Source organism: Limulus polyphemus, unplaced genomic scaffold (genome assembly GCF_000517525.1).
Source record: "Limulus polyphemus unplaced genomic scaffold, Limulus_polyphemus-2.1.2 Scaffold1, whole genome shotgun sequence".
NCBI classification, from domain to species: domain Eukaryota; kingdom Metazoa; phylum Arthropoda; class Merostomata; order Xiphosura; family Limulidae; genus Limulus; species Limulus polyphemus.
The window spans coordinates 3,189,326-3,208,950 of record NW_013665611.1 but is presented as its reverse complement, the minus strand read 5'-3'; the positions used below and the strand labels follow the sequence as shown (position 1 = coordinate 3,208,950).

General features: G+C 30.6%; 1 protein-coding gene across 1 annotated transcript in view; it reads left to right on the top strand.

Annotated features, from left to right (window-relative positions):
* The window catches only part of LOC106460829 (ankyrin-3-like), a 154,623-nt gene that overhangs the window by 109,045 nt on the left and 25,953 nt on the right, over nucleotides 1-19,625 (top strand). Inside the window, exons 18-23 of the mRNA XM_022386586.1 lie at nucleotides 3,735-3,878; nucleotides 5,170-5,293; nucleotides 9,951-9,968; nucleotides 10,516-10,740; nucleotides 13,219-13,376; nucleotides 19,400-19,611. Of these exons, the coding sequence (XP_022242294.1) occupies nucleotides 3,735-3,878; nucleotides 5,170-5,293; nucleotides 9,951-9,968; nucleotides 10,516-10,740; nucleotides 13,219-13,376; nucleotides 19,400-19,611 (881 nt within the window). The remainder of the gene's footprint in view (nucleotides 1-3,734; nucleotides 3,879-5,169; nucleotides 5,294-9,950; nucleotides 9,969-10,515; nucleotides 10,741-13,218; nucleotides 13,377-19,399; nucleotides 19,612-19,625) is intronic.

Sequence of the window (19,625 nt, the reverse complement as noted above, 5' to 3'; positions counted from 1 at the left end):
TTGGGGATAAGTTTTGAGTCAAACTTTGTTTTTGTTAACTGGATGCCTTTTTATTCTCATGTTCCTTAGAGTAAGTTTTATTTTTGTGTCCTTTGTTTTATAGTTTCTTTGAGAAAACTTCTACATTCTATGTTTAAGGGTTGTTTATCTTATCAGTCCCTGTAGTGGTTTTGTACTTTAGGTGTTACTTATTGTTTTATGTTTTAGGTCGATTTTCTTAGTTTTGTAGGTGTGTTACTTTTAAACTCTTTGTAGACTACAAATTTCTAAGTTTTGTTAGTTCATTAGTTCTGTGTACTTTCTTCAATTTCTTTAGTTTATGAGTCTTTTTTTTGGCTACACTTCACGACAGTTCCATTCTTTTTACTGGTTCTCTATGAGGGTTTCTGACTACTGTTTTACTCCCTCTTTACTCACTTCCCAGATCTCCTCCCTCCTTCTCAGGATTTAACCTTGTCAAGTCATTTTTCATAGTCTGTTTGTGTCCTACTATATAATGGAGCTATCTAATGTGTGAAGTCCACTCGACCAAGAGTGTACTCCCATCCTTCTTTGACTCCCTATAAACAGGAGTTTAACCCTTTCCAGATAGGTCACAGGATCAAAGGCCATGTTATTGCATTTGTTGACTCACATTTAAAAATTCATTGAACTACTATTTCATGAATTTATGTCAATAAGTTTGGTATCAAACTGTAGATTATAATTCAAATTTTAGTATTATAAATTATTCAATTTCTTAATTTAAAGGAAATATAAAAAAAACATAAATTTTTGTGTGTCACGTGGTATGTTGAATGCAGCACTGGTTTAAATTTGATGTTTGTGATATGAAGATACTAAGTCTGTAGTTTCGAATGAATTAGGAACTCAAATTACCGATATTGACAAGCTAGAATATAAAATAAGAACCTCATATCTTTTCTATTTGCTGAAATATTGCTCACGTACTGAATCAAACACAGTGGCATCACTCATCTCTTTCCATTTTTGGAAACGGTCCTTTCTATACGCTTACTTCAATATACAAAATCTGAATAACTAATGGAAAGCTCAGAATGTCACACTAGTGGCTTTCTCAGCCATTTTAAAGTGTTAGGATGCCATCTCGTTCTTTTTAACCAAGATTTCAAGGAGGTAGGTTGTGTCTTTAGTCTGCTGGAAATTACATATTTTTTTAAACCAAAGTACAGCTTAGTTACTAAGCTTGATAAATTATAGCGGAATTCTGTGGTATTGATATAGTAATTTATGATTTTTTGGTTATTCAACTGTATATATATATATATATAAAACCTAAAAAAAGTCCTATCTCACCCCACACAGTATCTTATCCATTTGGGGGTGTTTTACAATACCCACCCAGCACAGCCTTCTCCTCTTCATTTGAAGTCAATGGAGCTCTTAGTTTCCAAAGACAAGTCTTTTTCTTCTCTACCTGCATTCAAGGTTCTATCACTTTAGAGGACCTAAGCTTTCATGGAAGCCATTATTTCCTGGGGTCATGCAAACATGCATTGTCTTCAGTGTTGCACGATCAGTGGAATCTCATTCGGGATCCCTTGGACTCTACCATTCTCCTTCCATACAAGTCGAGTTTTCTTTGTGGCTTGACAAAGACAACACCTAAGCTGGTTTTCCTCTGCCTCCTCAATGTCCCAATTTGTACCTTTTTACAGATGCTTCTCTTACAATATGAGGAGCATCTCTGGATTCTCATGAGATCTCCAGTCATTGGATGATGATCCAATCTTCCCTTCTGTTTCCTGGTGTTGAGGTAAAGACAGTTGAGACCCTCCTCCTACCATGGACGGGCATACAAATACCCGAATAGGGTCTGACACATGCCTTAGCCACTCTACACCATTTGCATCTTTTCTGCCCAATTTAGCGACATGTATCTTTCCAATGGGCAAAGAGTATACCTGGTATAGATGAGGTGAGACCCCGTACTTTAACTTATTACACTGCATGGGATCTCTTCAGGCACCTTCCTTCTTGGTAACTTTTGCACCAGTCCCTCCACCATTTCAGTGTGGGATTCTAGTGGAGGTAAGGCATTGTATCAGAAGTTAACATTTTCCTACACTGAAAATGTATTTATAATAAGTACTTAACTCTTCTCACACTCCCCTGTTTTCATCACTTCCAGTGTGTCTTTTGTGCATAATTTCTAAGTGAAGTTAGTGCTGTACAGTATATAGAGATTCAACTGTGCTAGGAGGGTGTGTTGCACTCCTATTGTTGCATGTTCATTTGCATGCTACACTGCAGATATGCCATGGGAAATTATATGAGGGTAAATGGTAGCATCAAAGCTAGTGGTGAGTGAAAATTGTGCACATAGAGGGCAGCAGAAGTCAAGAAAAAAAATTATGTGAATGGAGGTAAGTATCTATCGGAAAACATTAACTTTAAATACCCTACTACTTTGTAGCTTCTGAAACTAAAAATAAATCAAAAGTAGTTGATTTATTGGTTTCCAAGAAAGAATTATATAATCTATCAGAGCTATTCGGTTACTTTCTTGAAATTGGTTGGAATATATAAGTTATGTTTCTATTTATTTCCTCTGATACCAGTATGAAATCAAAATTTCTTTTCAGGATTATAAAGAATATACTATTATTTTCGTAAAATCTTTGATGAAAAAGATGAAGTGAGACCCAGAACTGTTAGCACTAAGTATTGTTTTAGTAGTTATATAGTATTTATATTGGATTAATTGTTTATATTAATAAAAAAAATATTTCTTTACCTCATAATTTGGAGCCAAGCAAAAGCCATTGAGAAAAATTTCTTCTCTGAATTTAATCACAGAAAAAAAAACTCAGATTTAAAAAAAAAATACAGTTTGGTAATATAAAGTATTATGACAGGATGAACATTTTTTATTTATTTAAGAAGGGACATGGATAAACATTTTGGAATTTACAGATTCCATTTTCAGTATTTAAAGCAAAATTTCCAGTTTACATCAGTTCTTGGGCATCATTAAAATTACAGTGAAGATGGAATATGTAGAATTCTGAAACATTTATTATATAACTAAAATACTTGTCAGTTATTCCACTTGAATATGGTAAATTATTTAACTTTACTTCTTTGTTCTTTTTTTAAAAGCAAGATTAGTCAATATATTTGACAGGCAAACTTTCTTTTTATTTGGAATTTTTGTGACTGTTTTTTAAATTAAAATAGGACTTGTGATGAAAGACTGTCTAGAAACTAAGAGTAAAGACTGAAAAAGTCTGTAATATACATGCCCACACCCACTGCATTTCAGCCTCAAACAAAAACAGAATGTAAAGTGACTCAATTGTGCAAGCTGTAGCATGTCATCAATATAAAGTTATGTATGGAAGACAAATAAGACATCTTTATAAAGTAACTGTATTTTAAAGTTACGTAAAAGTAGTTTAAACTGTCAGTAAAAGAAATAATCATGTGTATTGTAAAATACTTGTATTCTTTTTTTACAATGGACAAGAAAATAACTTGTCTATTGTGATGTATGATATTCACAAAACTGTGGTTTAAAGAAATAATGAACTTAATACGTTACACGTAACAAATACAGTTTGATTCCCAGTTTGTCCCTGAAGAAGAAAGGTCCACCTCTCGAAAGCGCTCGGGTTATAGGGTTTTTATTAATTTCTATCAAGACTTCTTGAACCTACGTGTTTTTCTAACATCATGAATGTAACAAATACAGATATTAAACTGTTATCTAGGGGAAGACTCTGTGGCAGGTGATCAATTCATGAAATGCATTGCATATGATGGCACAAAAAATTTGAATGAAAATACTCACATCATCAATGTTACCAAAGATGAAAAACTTGCTGAAAGTATGGCATTAAGCCAACACATTGAAGGTAAGTCATCTTAATCTTTACAACAAAATGATTTAGTTTTGGATTAGTCTTATATCTTAAAAATTGCTAACATTTATTAAAGCTATTAATAACTACCTTTTTGTTTTACTTATCACATCTTTAACGGATGTTAAAAATATAGTAGGGGTTGTGTAGTAAGGTTCCACATTGGTGATTTATGTTTCACCAGTTTGTATTATGCAAAAAATAATAACAGAAAAATTCCAAACAGTACCATTTTTGAAATCAGGACAAGGTAGTATTATGGTAAAGTAAAAAATGCTTATCTTGCCTATTAAAAAATTCATTAATTTTCAAAAACAGATGTTTGATAAAGAAATGTTTATGTTTCAGTGAATTGAGTGTTTCTAATATAAGAGATTCTGTCTTTATTGTACTTTTTCAATTGATGTGTGATAGTTAATATCTTTATGCATTTCACCACACTAGAAAGTTTCTACCAGTGATGCTGTAATATGTTGCATCTCTCAAGTAACTCAAAAGTGAACAGTTTGATTAACATATGGTGGATTAAATTTTTGGCCATAAAAAGCTAATAACTTAAATACAAGTAGCTTGAGTATGTGGCAAAGTTTAAGATAAAATATAATTTGGTTATTATGATTATCCTAGACAGTTTTTGTTACTGTTGCACTCTACCATTAATTCATTTGTGTATGAATTTATTATTTTTCACTTTTGGACTTTAAAAAAATTATCCATTTGCCATGGAACTTCATAGTGGTCAGTTTATTATCTGTATCTTTTTCCACTATCAAATCTTCACACAAACATAATTACAAAAAATTATCCATTTGCCATGGAACTTCATAGTGGTCAGTTTATTATCTGTATCTTTTTCCACTATCAAATCTCCACACAAACAGAATTACAAAAAATTATCCATTTGCCATGGAACTTCATAGTGGTCAGTTTATTATCTGTATCTTTTTCCACTATCAAATCTTCACACAAACATAATTATAAAAAATTATCAAATGATGAACAACCTAGTTGTGCACATACTTTAGTTTTTGATATGGACACATATTATACTCATGACATAATATAAAAGGAGGAAATAATTTGTGAGAAAGGTGTTGAAATACATAATTTTGAGGTCTGTGATGTTCTTGTATTTGACAGCTTTGTGTTATAGTTTTTCTGTTAGGATTTTTGATAAGTCTTGTCCTTGTATTTTCATTTTTCATTTCTTCTCATATTTTGTTTTTTAATAAATAGTGATTAAATTTACTTTGTAAAAAAGAAAATTCACAAATGATATTTTCAGCACCAGTAACTGTTGAAAAAGAGCATCTACCACCTCAAATTACTATTGCAAATAAAAAACCATATGTTGTAGAAAAATATGTTCCTGATGATGTAAATATCTCGGAGACACCAGTGTATTCTGGGTAAGTAATTATTAATTTTATATTAGAATAACCAATGAAATTACTTTTTTAGCTTTAAGACAAAAAATATCATAAGTGTAACATGATAAGTAGGCTCTTAAAACATTAATATTATTTGTATGTTATATTCTAGTGTCATGAAAATATGCAGTGTTTTCAAAAAGGTGTTGCATTCTTTTGTAACAGAGGGTTAGGTATGAAGGATCAGTCTGTTCTGTGTTACTAAGTGTCTTGTGTTATAGGAGGTTTTCTTTGTGATGGAACTGTGAAAACAACTAAATAACTCAACAAAGTATATTACATTAGAAAATATATTCAGAATTTTTACATCCTTATGTCTCATCACATTACATAGGTTTATAGGCAATATAGTAATCTGCACATATGCTTCTGTGTCATTCAAAATCAAATCCCTTTTTGTACCTAAACTTTTACATAAATATTAACTTAGGTCTTTCTTCAGTTTACTGAAAATTAAAACCAATAGTTTAAATTTCTTGATTGAATAGTAGATTTTTTTCATATTTTAAAGTTTCTACTATTCTTCAGTTTGCATTAAGATAATAGGCCATTTATTTTTAAATTATCTTTGTGACTTAATTAATTGATAACAGTAAAATACTATTAATTTTTGTCACCCATTGAAGAAAGCAGCTTTCTCAGTGGTCTAAATTAATGTTTAACTATATTGATCATCAAAAGTCAAAACAAACATGAAACAGAAGTCATCACATATATCAGTCTTTATTTCTAAGAATTTCTACATCTAATTCCATTTATTGTTACTAATATCCCACCTGTATTTTTGGAAAATGATACCACACTCATCTTTTTACCAAACAATTTTTAGTTTTATGTAAAATGTCTTAAATGTTGACCTACGTCTTGCTGGAAGTTTGTTAATCTCAATACACATCTCACACAATTAACTGTTGTTTTTAGGGAATATATTTATCATCATAAATAGGTGAAAGGTAAGGTCTTGGTCCTATGAAATTTTTAATAGCTTTGCTTAGAAATATGTGTATTTTAAGGGAAGTCATAACATTTTTTAAGTTTTAGGGAATAATTCTTAATTAACTTATTTCACTATAGATCAGTATCATAGAGATAAATGGCAGGGCAATCGATATGAGATTAGAAAATTCTGAGCTTCATGACAGTTATATGAAACATTCTACTGATTTAAAATTTCATCCACAGTCCTATTCATGCAATAATACATTAAACCTACTACTGGCATACAAACAGGATGACAGCACTGTCACAAATTTTTAAAATTTCCATCTAATTTTACATGAGAAAAAAAAACAAAAACAGTTCATAATGTTGAAATGTTATGATAGTGACATATAAAAGAATTTGACTTGTCGCTACAATAATTACAGTTAAAAAATTATGAAGAAAACTATCATTTTATAAGGAGACGTAACATAATATAATGTTTTGGGACAACATAGGGCCTATTGATCCATTTCGGCTGTTGCATCCTCAAAATTAAACTAAAACTATTAATAAATAAATTTAGAAAAAATTTTAAAGCCAGCCCTTATCAATTATATACTTATCAAGCTTTTTCTTAAACTCACTTAAATTTACTGCCTCCACAACATCCGAAGGCAACCCATTCCAAAGGCCAACCACCCTGTTAAAAAAATATAACTGTCTTAGCTGAAGATAACTTCTACTCTGCCAAAATTTATATTTGTGTCCCCTAGTCCTACTATTCTCACTATTAAGTATGAAAAAAGATGATGCCTTAACATTATCAATTCCATTTACAATCTTAAACACCTCAATCAGGTCCCCCCTAACTTTTCTTTTTTTTCAAGGGAAAATAATTTGAGAGATTTCAACCTCTCCTCGTATGGCAACCCCTCCATCCCAGGCACCATTTGAGTAACCCTCCTCTGAACCTTTTCCAACAACTCAATGCCCTTCCTAAGGTAAGGAGCCCAAGACTGAAAACATTATTCCAAATGTGGCCTAAACAGTGACCTATACAATGAAATTATAACCTCTTCAATATTTCTCTAGATACAACCTAAAATTGTATTTGCCCTACAACTAGAAACAGCACACTGTTTGGATGCCTTAAGAGACTGATCAACTATTACACCAAGATCCATTTCTTTCATGACACTGTTAAGGTTAATCCCATCCAAATTATACTTATAATTCAAATTATTATAATCCACATGAATATCTTGTATTTATTTTAATTAAGACCCATCTGCTATTTATTTGCCCAATAAATCCTTTTGTAAATCAGCAGCATTCTCTTCACAGCTAGCAGCATCCAAGACTTTAATATCATCTGCAAATTTATGTAATTTATTGACCATTTCTTCATCTATGTCATTGACGTTAATCAAAAAGATCAAAGGTCCTAAGACTGAACCCTGAGTTATCACACGTGTGACATTAATCCAGTTTGACTGAATTCCATTTGTAACAACCCTCTGCTTTCTTCCATCCAGCCACTCTTCTATCCAATTTGTTAACTTATCCCCCACACCTATTGTGTGGCACCTTGTCAAATGCTTTCTGAAAATCCAGATACACCAAATCTACACCCTTACCCTCATCTACATAAATAGAAACTTTTCAAAGAATATCAAAAATTTGTAAGGCAAGATTTTCCATTAGTGAAACCATGTTGACTAAAATTTCCAAAACGTTTCCCACAACTAATGTAAGATTAATGGGTCTATAATTACTGGGACAATTTTTATCACCTCCCTTGAAAAGAGGAGTTACATTAGCTAACTTCTAATCCTCTGATACCTGCTCACTATTCAAGGACTGACAAAAAAGAGCAAGTTACTGTTAAATGTTGTTTATTATATTTATAAAAGGATCTTATAGAATAATATATATTCTTCTTTCTCTTCCTTAATTAATAGGATTATAGTACTTTTGTTTTTAATGTTGTGTGTAATTTAGTAGACTTGTTGGAGCATGCCAGAAACTGTTTTAAGATAATAACTGCTATGGTGATCTGAGTATTGGACAATCATCCATCAAATTTGGTAATCTATTTTGGGGCACAAGTCCCTTAATACAGTAGAATGTCATCTAAATTTAATCCTTGTAATGCTTTTAAATAGATTTAGTGAAGACATACTGGTTATTCTTTTTAGTTATAGGCCTTGTATAATGTCATACTTGATATATAAGTGTGAAGATATCTTCTTCAGTAGAGCTGTAAGTCTTATAGAATTTTATACATGGTATCTACTTTATAAGAGTTTGTGATTATGGTGTCCTCTTTAGTAGGGCTATAAGTTTTATAGAATGTCAGCCTAGATATCTACTGTATAAGAATTTCGTGAATATGTTATGTTATGCAATTAAATCTTTATAAAGAGGCAAAAAAGAAAATGTGCCTATGAAAGGATTATGTATTTTATATGATTTAAAACATTTTTATAACATCATATTTTGAAATGCACTTTACAGCAGTTAATTCTAGCAAAGCATAAATATAAATAAAACAGCTTCTCAAGAGAATAGTTCATATTTTCCATGCTGTGACCTTTCTGAGTGGAGACATGGAATATTCTTGTAAATATAAATACAGGAAAGTATTCGCTTTGGGACCAATATTAAGATATGTGTGGATAATTATGTCAATTTCCTTTTACCTAGAAAGCAAGAGGAAAATTTTAGCAAAAAAGTAATATTGAAATCTTGCAAACAATGTAGTAATGGGACTTCTGGAGAAGCAATGAGAATTGGTTAAAAGGCTTAAAAGTTAATTTCATTGGTTCACTTAACTAAATCAGTTTAATATACTTGTTGTAGTTTAATAGGGGAAGAAGTTGAAGTATTATGAAAGTGAATGCATTGTCTGTCAGGTGCTAATATTTAAAAAAAATACAAAAGCAATTTATTTACATAAGCTTATGTTTAGTTTTATTTTGTTTAAATAATCTGATGTTTTCAATTGCATTTTAAAAAGTGTTTGTTAACAAAGATGTACAAAAATGTAGTATTTGAAAAAACAGTCAACTTACACTATTATGTTTAGAAGAGCTAAAGTCTAGTTGTTAGATAGCCATTGACCAATGTAAAACAGACTTATTTTCCTTCAAACTGTAGTAGATTAGATTATCAGTTATCCTACTGACTCCATCTGTGTGTTTGTTATAAGATTTTAAAAAGTGCATAATTTTTTGATTTATCATGCATGTAAAAGGTGCAGATACAAAACATATTGTGCCAGAATAGCTCATTTTTCAAGCCATGCTATTCTCAAAATCAGTTGAATTTTGTACATTACCCACAAAACCTGTGCTTTTTTGTGTTCTCAAATGAAGCCTTTATAGATCACAATTTTGGCTTTTTGGCATTTACCTTTAAACATTTGTTAATTGTACAATATTGAAGTATCTCATACATTTACAAGGCCATTTCTGTGTAACTAACTAACAAGAAATACATAATGTCATCAGTCGTTACCTGAAATGGTTTAATACCATAATGCACTATTACGGAATTTGTTGATTTAGCTTATCATTTTTATTAATTGTAATAGATATTGATTTGGATTAAATTAATGTAGTTAAGAATTAGTTTACGAATTTTTAGTTTTTTATGCTACTAACAATTGCTTGTTTATTTTTTGATTCTCCTTGTGGATATTTGCATGTAGCAAGCTTGAGTGGAAAATGTAAGTTTTTATAATTTATTTTAACCAAGTTTTTTAAAACTAATATTCAATGGCATGTTCAACATTTACTAGCATTATGAAATTACTTAATCTCAATGTTATTATTCAAGTAACACACTTTGTGCTACATTGATATCTTGTTATTGTAATTTAGTTAGATAATTATTTTCCTTGAGAATGGTTCTTCTTTCATATTGCTATGTTCATAAAGGACAAGGTTTCTTAATGCAAGTAAGCTTTTTGAATATTAGAAACTTGCATGTAAATGTTTAGGGAGTTCCCATGAAATGACAAACATTTGTTTCTTTTGTGTTTGAAAAACTAGCATTTTTGTTGTTAAAAACCTAATTTTTTAGTTTTTCTAAAATGAAAAGTATTGTCAATTGTGAAAGAAGGCAATGATACAAGTAATAAATATATTTTTTACCAGCCTATCCAGGTAAATTATATTTATAGGCAGTAATATTTAAAAATTGACAACCTGCAAATCTCTGTATAATTCAGTGACAAAATATTTATATATACACCTGTTTTTTTTAATTCTCAGATTTTTGGTTAGTTTTATGGTTGATGCTCGAGGAGGAGCAATGCGTGGTTGTCGACATTCAGGGGTGAGAATTATAATTCCACCCCAAAAAGCCCTTATGCCAATACGCATTACTTGCCGATACTTAGAAAAAGATAATCTTGTCCACCCACCTCCTCTTATGGAAGGCGAAGCTTTGGCTTCTAGAATTCTTGAAGTTGGACCATCTGGTACAAAATTTCAAGGGTGAGTGAAAATAACTTCTTGGACCAGAATTGATTTGAACATTGATAAAAATGTATTGTGATAACTCCGGGAAAACATGAGTTGTATTTCATTGTGTCGTTTGTAAAGGTAAAAAGATGAATCAAAATAAACCATATCATATAATTATTCATTAGTTGTTAAACAATTATCAAGGAAACTACTGCATGCAGCTCATAAAATGCATGTAATTATCCTTGTTATATAGAATGTGTATGTGGCTCAGCATTATCATTCAGTGTTAGATTATTCTGCAAAAGATAAAAAAAACCATGTATTATTTTCATTGATACAAATATTATTTATTTTACCAGAGTAATTAAAAGATCTAGATGTTACTGATCAAAAATGTTTTTTTTTTCAATTTATCTAAGGGTAAGCTGGTATATATATAAATTAACTATTGAAGTCAAAAGTTACCATTGATATTTGGCCTTCAAATCTTTATATATTTATTTGCATTGTAGGGAATTATCTATGGTGAAGTATGTATTAATACTAAGAACAGCTGTTTTAATTTTTGAATTTGCTTAAACGTTTTTAATGTAGAATTACCACATTGTTAACACTTAGAGATTTAATAATTAGTGAACTGCACTATTTTTAATGTAGCTAATACCTTTTTAATTACAATTGATAAATATTTGGCAGTAGCAATTTTGACATAGGCTATGAACCTGTATAGTTCAGATATATATATGACCACTTCTGTTGTTTTTAGTGAATCAAAGTTTACTAACATTTAATTGTACAGTTAGATATACATGACTGTTTCATTTAAATTTAATATGAGAGTTTGATTTAGGTAGCTATAAAGTGCAGGTGTTAAACTTAGTATTTTTAGAGGTGATGTTTTATCACAGGTTTGTTTGCGTGACTGTGTACAAATCATAAATTATGTAGTTCACTAGTATGTGATTGTTAAATTGTTGCATCATGTTACTAGAACCTTCTAAGTTTTTTCATTATTTCATTGAGTATTGTTACAACATAATGTCTCATAGTTTGTGGAAAGTTCTAGGTCTAAGTTGGGTAAGATGTAAGTATGCTCCAAGTAAGAAAGTTAAGTTAGTGAGAGAGGTAGTTAAACAGATCTAGATTGAGTGATTTTGAGTTTAGTGGCAATTTCTAAGGTAAAATTATCACAGATTTTATTCCAATAACAGAGTAGGGAAGAATAATTTGTCCTGTCATTTTGGTTCTAAAGTAACTGAACCAGTCTGTGTGTGGACTTGTGACAAAAAAAAAAGACAATTAGTTAAAGCTCTGGATACAACTGTGGTAACCAACAGTTAAAGTTAGTGAAAGTGGAAGTAAAAATTAAAAAAGTGAATTTAGACTGTGTGTGAGTTTAGCCATAACAGCCAATTTCTAAAGTGAGTTTCACAGCTTGTATTGTAATAACAGAAATAGGGAAGAATAATTTGTCTTGTCAAAGAGGGTTCTAAAGTGATTGAACCTGCCTGTGTTTACTTTGGCAAAAAGGAGACAATTATTTAAAGCTCTGGATATAACAGTGGTGATTAATTGTGTAGGGAACATTTGTATATACATTTGACTTGTTTTGAATATATTATTTTAAAACAAGTGGATTGTGTGCTGTTCGTTTATTGTTGAAATATATCGCCAACAGTTCACAGACATCTACTGTAAAGAATCTTGCCCACCTATACACATAATAACCTGACATGTACTACTATCAAATATTGAACTTATCTGTGTTAATGTGTTTATAAATATAGATATTTAGTATTTCCTGAAGGAGCAAGTGTGTATGAATATTAAACATTTGCTCTTTACATATAGTTGTAATATAACATTTTTGATGAGTAAAAACAAATATGACAACTATCTGCTTGTAATGACATGCTCACTTGAAAAAAAGAAGTAATATCTTATTATTTAAAATCTCTTTATGATCATTAGGAGCAATTTTTCTTCTTTATTTTACACACATTTATAAATAATGACTTCTGCTCTGTCCAGTCTTTAAAATGTGTGGACTTTAAGACTTTTTTCTTGCTTTTTTGCCCTGTTTTAATATAAAATTCTTAGAGCTTTTTCTGTAATTTTCTTGTAAAAGTAAAAATAATATACTGAATTATACCATTTTTTACTTTAAGATACCATGGTGAATTTGCATATAGTTTTTAAGTATTGTTACATACTTATATATATATATATACATATATATACATTTTTAGGTAAATTAAAAAACATTTTATTAGTTTTTCACTTTTAAAATGTGTAATTTTGTAAGGTAGTTCATTGAAACACAGAGTAATATAAAATTAACAGTTGATAAAACAGTAAGTGTGGAATTTATATATATTTAATAACAAAAAACTAGAGTATGAACTTAAAACTTATCTTTGGAATTACATTCCTGAGTTTCAGTTAGGTTTTGATGCTGTACATGTATTAAACTAACCTGAGTTCATTGCTGTGATTTTTATGTAGACCTGTGATACTCGAGATACCTCATTTTGCTTCCCTGCATGAAAAAGAGCGAGAAATTACCATATTAAGGAGCAACTCAGGAGAGACCTGGAAGGAGCATGTTCCTCCACCAGATGTTAATGTATATGATGTCTTAAATGGGTGTATTGAAGAAGATGGTAAGCTTTATATCAGTTTATACTTAGCCCTTTTGCTTTGAATCTGTAGTGAATCTGTATATTCACAAATTTTAAACAAGTGCATAGAAAGATAAGAAGAGAGGTATTTTCATTTCGAAATTTCTTCATCCTAACTTTTAATTAGAGCTTCTTTCTTTTTTAATCTAGCAGATATTCATTTCAGAACAATAAAATTTCAAATATCAATTCATCATTTGTATCATTATAGGAATGATTCACAATTTTTAAGCTGTTTTATAAATCCAAGACACATTTTCATTTCAGTTTTTAATTTTGAATAATAATGTTTTATTTTTATTCTGTTTTCTTTTTTTATCGTTCATGAGTCAACTTTCATTTCATCATGTTTTTAAGGGTATATTTTAACACTTTTTCAAGCCTCCATGGGAAGAACATTAGTACTTCTTTACAATGTGTACTTAATTTGTTTATATGAGTCACAGTGTCATTTTAGAGAACTAGTGTTCTTAGTGTTTTCTCTTTGCTCATTCATTCGGTATTACTTTTTAATGCTTTATTTTATTGAACATTTCCCTTAAAAAATAGGTCTTTTAGTTGGTTAATCTGCTGCTATTTTGACTTAAGCCTTGTCTCCTCTATCTTAATTAGTTGTGTTTGTTCTTATGAACACTTTTAATTATATTGTTGTTACATATCTATATAATAAAGTCCCTCATAGACTGAGAATATGCTGGTTTAAGTATGATCACTTTAATGATAACTGTAACGGGCAGCGCCTTAGGGCTAGTCGTTGGAGTTTTGACTATACTACCAATTACACCAAATTTATTTAGTTGAGGATTGCAGTGGCAAGTGGAGATCACAAGTCTCTAATTCGTGGTAATTTACAGTTAGAATAAAGAAACAGATTCCAAGACTGACATTACACAAAATACATCAACATTTATTAGGTCTTTCCACATGGTATATTCTATTAACATCAATAGTTAAACATTTACTAAACCGTTAGTTTCTCACAACTTTACTTTTCACTTTTCAGTTAACACTATTAACCAATACATATAGAATATTTCTCTCTATTGTAAGCATTAACTTCCTCTAGTAAAGTACATTAATTGAACAAGAGAGATAGCAATTCTATACTTACAACAGAGCTGGACTTGTATACTTCTGGAGGTTGGAACCTTCATATTCATGGTTGCTTGGAGAATTCTGCTCTTTGGAGAACCTTGATTCTTCCTGGAGAACTGATTTTTGGCTCCAGACACAAGTTTTTATACTATATTTTCTCTATTTTTTCAACTTTCCAAATAGTATTCCTAACTACCCTCAAGTAGTTCTAATACTTCATTTGTCAATCTGTGCAACTTTCTGGGCTGATTCAAAACAAGAACCAAAACTCTCAAGTAATTGGTTGCTGTGATGGTGAGTGCTCCGGTTGCCTTTTTACTTGTACGACAACACCGGTCTGGAGGAACAGATCTCACATCAAAGCACTGATTTGAGATGCTATCATAACCACTTTTTAGTGGCCTTTACAGTGCTACTAACTCGACATCAGTAACTTATCACTGTCAAACTCGTGACTAGTGTTTTCTCAGCATTCTCGCTATCGCTTCATTTTTTATAGCTCTTAACTCATGATTCTCAATACTAACTAACCAGCTAACTGTGCTTTACCTAGTTCTTGACCTAATTTCGTAATAAAGGTGTCCTTACTTATGCCATTTCTTCATGTATGTGTATCACACTCAGAATACTTAAATCTCTGTAGCTTCTTTCTTAACTCCTGAACATTAATATACTGAAGCAATTGTAAAATTCCCTCAAAAATATCCAATTGCTTCATAACAAGTTATAGTCAGTTTGTAATTACCATGCTCTTTAGTATGTCCTTTATTGAAAGGTAAGTCAGTGCTCATAATAAAAAAAACACATTTAAAGGATTCATATTTTGTCTTTACAAATAAAATAATTCATACTGTTTAATGCATTGTAGATTCTAAAATAAGGTTTAATATGATTATAAAAACACCTTAATATTATCTTAGTTTTTTATACAGCCCCAAAATAACAAAGATTATTTTTTCCTAAAACCTAATCCACCCAGTGAACAATCTAAGATAGAAAATAAAATATTTGAAGATGAAATTTAGTGATAAAATGAAGCCAAACAAAACATGGGTAAATAAATTTCTTTCTAAAGTAATTTCAGAGTGAGAAAGGCTAACTTTCAAAGACTTTGTAAGGAATGGTTAATGTGTGATAAGTCAACATACGTAGGACTATCTATTATCTTCCTCTTGCAGATAAAAAAAACTAATCAGTGAGTGCAAATAAAAATACCTGCTTCAGTTTATGTTCATTGGGGATTTTTTTCTACAGTGAGAAATTAAATCTTTGATCAGTAACGTGAATCAGTAACATTAGTTACCCAGTTTTGTGAAACTTGGCTTCTGTAGAAAGGACACAAAAACAGTTGAATTTCTCCATATAATGAATCAAGTTATTTTATTGTTTAACTTTCATGTCCATCTCTCCTCAGGCTTATAGTAGATGCAAGGTTGTATATTTGTTTACGATTTACTTTGTAAAAACAACCTCTGAACTTTCCTAATGTAGTGTTAAATATTTCATAAATACTGGGAAATTAAACATACCCAACTCTTACAAAACCACCAAAGGTTCACATCTGGATCTTGTTATTTATTTGTACTACTGTACTGTTTTTATAACTAGTTCAGTAAAGAAGAGTTCTTAAATGGTATTTATATCCTTTTATCATATGTATCTAGGGATGGATGCTGAATGCACTTACCACTGTTTTATACAATGGCTCATATTACTGCTTTCACAATCACAAAGTCACCAGGAATAAAAAAATCACTGTATTTCACCACTTCTTAAAAAACACTTTATATTTATCTCAGTTACATGCTGTATAAAGTTAGAATCCTGCCTTATACTTTTTGCTCTACATTGACTTTTCTTGGATTCAACATTACTCATAGAAATAATAGTCACCTTAAATACTTTTTACTTTAAGATTTGCCTTTCAGGATATTCTTTCATAAAGAAAACAGTGATAGCAAATCATTATTAAATAAATGCCCACTGGTATTTTTTATCTGCATATATATTTGTTTTTAAGGAAGGAGGAATTGCTATTTATTTTTGCATTTTTTCCTTATTTCTTTGTTTTTATGTGATAGACTTTATTATGGCTCAATGCTAAAAAAATTTTCCTTATTGTTCTGTACAAGCTAAATTTTAGCCTAAGCAGGTTACATTTCTTTTCTGTCGGATAAAACTCTATTTAGTATAAAATGTTTTATGCAAACAACCCTAGTAACAATTGGTCATGTATGTTTTTTACTTAATGTGCTCTCTGTGTAATGATAAATTCAATGAAACTTCACATAGAAGCTATACAATATACAAATGAAAATGTGTCAGTGACTTAAAAGAGATTCAGTCATGTAAGACAACCTAACCGTTATGGCTTCTTGTGCAGCAAAATTATTGCAGTTTCAGATAAATTGTAAACTTTTTTTCTTGGTTTTCTGTGTGAATCTACCAAGTACCTGCATAAACAGTTTTATTGAATCTATTTAGGTTTGTTATCTTTTCCAAAAGATTTGCAAACTACACTCTCTTTTTCTTTTATTTTTTACTTCCATGTTTAGCATCATCTTCATATTAAACCTGTATATTCTGAATTACTGGTTTTTGGTTCTTTGAAGCAAAGTACCAAACACAGCTATCAGTTTCTGAAGTGTCTTTATTTTTTCTAGTTTTTGTCTTATAGTTTTGTAAAATATTGCTATCCACCATTGTGACTTTTTTGTGCATGTGTCTAAAATCAGCCTTCTTCACTATCTCTTTCTTTAAAACACTCAACTGACAGATTAAGAACATTGTTTAATTAGATGTATATTACCTTTTGTTTGGGTTATAGTAATCATGTTTTTCATAAAACCTTTAATCAAGCTATCCTAGTGAAAATTATCAGACTAATGCCATAAGCAAATTCTTTAAAGCAGCTAAACTGTTTTTAATGAACATACATATATGGCATTCCTGCAGTATTACAGCCACATGCTGTATCTGTTGCCACTTCTTACTTGTAAATATTCAACAGACTTATAGTCAATTTTATGAATTTCATTTATCATAAATTTGTAGGCTTTTGAACTGGCTGTACTATAAATTGTTTCATAACTGTTCACAGACAAGAAAAAATCTATTAAAACACTGCAGTGAAAATCTAAGACAAAATTTAAGAAAGGAAAAAACACTAGATATGATGATAATAAAATCTAGGAAAAACTTTCAGTTGACATAACATTTCAGGCTCAAACTCTTCTTCTGGTGATGTTTGTTAAAGTCAAATATACATAGCACATTCAAATATCACTAAAAAAAGGGTAACAATAGGAAAACGTAAAATATGGTTTGAAGTGTAGTGTAACAATACTGGAGATTTAATTAATTGTTGTAAAGAAATGACATAAGTGAAGGAAAGCAGAAGGAAAAGTTGTAAAGAAATTGAAGGTTGATATATGAGGAGCAATAATGAGAAAGGTTGGAGGATGTCAAAAGTAAAGTTACAAAAACGAAAATTTCTCATTTATATCAACTGTAGAAATTGTACCTTGAGTATAAATATGGAGTTGGTTTTCACATTCACGTCCTTGTATGTGATTTTGGGTCAGGATGATATGGTGCTTTAGATTCAAGCCCTCTCTAAAAATGGGTATTCCAAATTTTGGATAACCTATCCCTTTTCTTCATTGGTCTTTTTGATTATGCAGGATATCCTATATAATATTCATCTCGGACATCTCCTTATATTGAAAGTTTGTGAACTTTAGCCATGGTTCAATATAATGTAGTATGACTTGACCACACATTCTTTACAGGGCATCTTCCATCAATTGACTAGGTGGATTCTTAATGAAGATGCAACTTTATATATGACTTTAAACCATCTGATGTATAGCCTTGGGAGATAACTTTCCATTATTCAAAACCTGTATAGCCAACTTTCATTATACTACTTTCCTGAATTTGTACTGCCAGTGAAATAATCCTTTTAATTGGATAAAACTGATTCTTGTATGGTTTGGTTCTTTTATATTTAAGATCCAGAACCAATGATGTACTAATACACTTTCTGAGTGATCACTAACAGCCATTGAAGGTTTTCTTTTTGCAAGGTGTGGATTAAATTTTTATGATATTTACTCAAACCTAAACCACTTTCTAAGTGATTTTCTTTCACAAAGTGATAGAAAATCTCTAACATTGTATATACATTGGGTCACTTTGTAGTTTCTCCTTTTTACTTCTGAAATGACGTTTGATTATAAAACTGACAGCCTTCTTCTCACTCATTTCACCATGATAGAAAATGTTCTAATAGCTTTGTTTTATAGAGGATTTAAGAAAAGCCTTCATAATGAACAGATTTGAAAGGAGCAGAAACTGCCTAATTGAACTAATTAGGAATTGCTGCCCATTTTGGCTGTTGCACTGTTTATTAATCCAGATCAATCTCACTACTATTATATAAATTATTGTACTAGCTGTGGTTTTGATATAAGAATAAGTTATTTAAGTTAGAAATTCAGTTTTAAAATAAAATTCAATTATATATTTACCTTACAACATCCTCCCTCCTACGTTGCATAACATGGCATCCTTTTGGATATTAATCTGAGATTAATTATTTGACTATAAAATAATAATTGCAGTCATAAAGGCTGAAGTCAAGAGAGAAAGAGACCTGATTTATTATTGATGTGCTGTGTGTATATTACCATTAGATAGCACTACACACAAAGCCAAAATTATTCATGTACTAGTCTATTTGTCATATAATACAACAAGAAATAGTATTGGCAATATACTTGAATCAGACATATTTGCTTTGTGATTGCAAAGTAGCTGACCTTAATGCAGAGGTAAGTTTACTAGTTAGTCTCTATTTTAATACTCAATTTTTAGTACTGAAAACATTTTTTTTTCATCCCATTCAGAGTTAAGTGCCTTAGAAGACTTGAGCGCCAACAGAATCACACGTATTGTAACAACAGATTTCCCACAATATTTTGCCATTATTACACGTTTCAGACGAGAGATCCATGCTCTTGATTCAAAGGGAGGAATGCTAACTTCAACAGTTCTACCACAAGTTCAAGCTATGTTCCCAGAGGGTGCTCTCACCAAAACCATCCAAGTTGGTCTTCAGGTAACACATGTCAG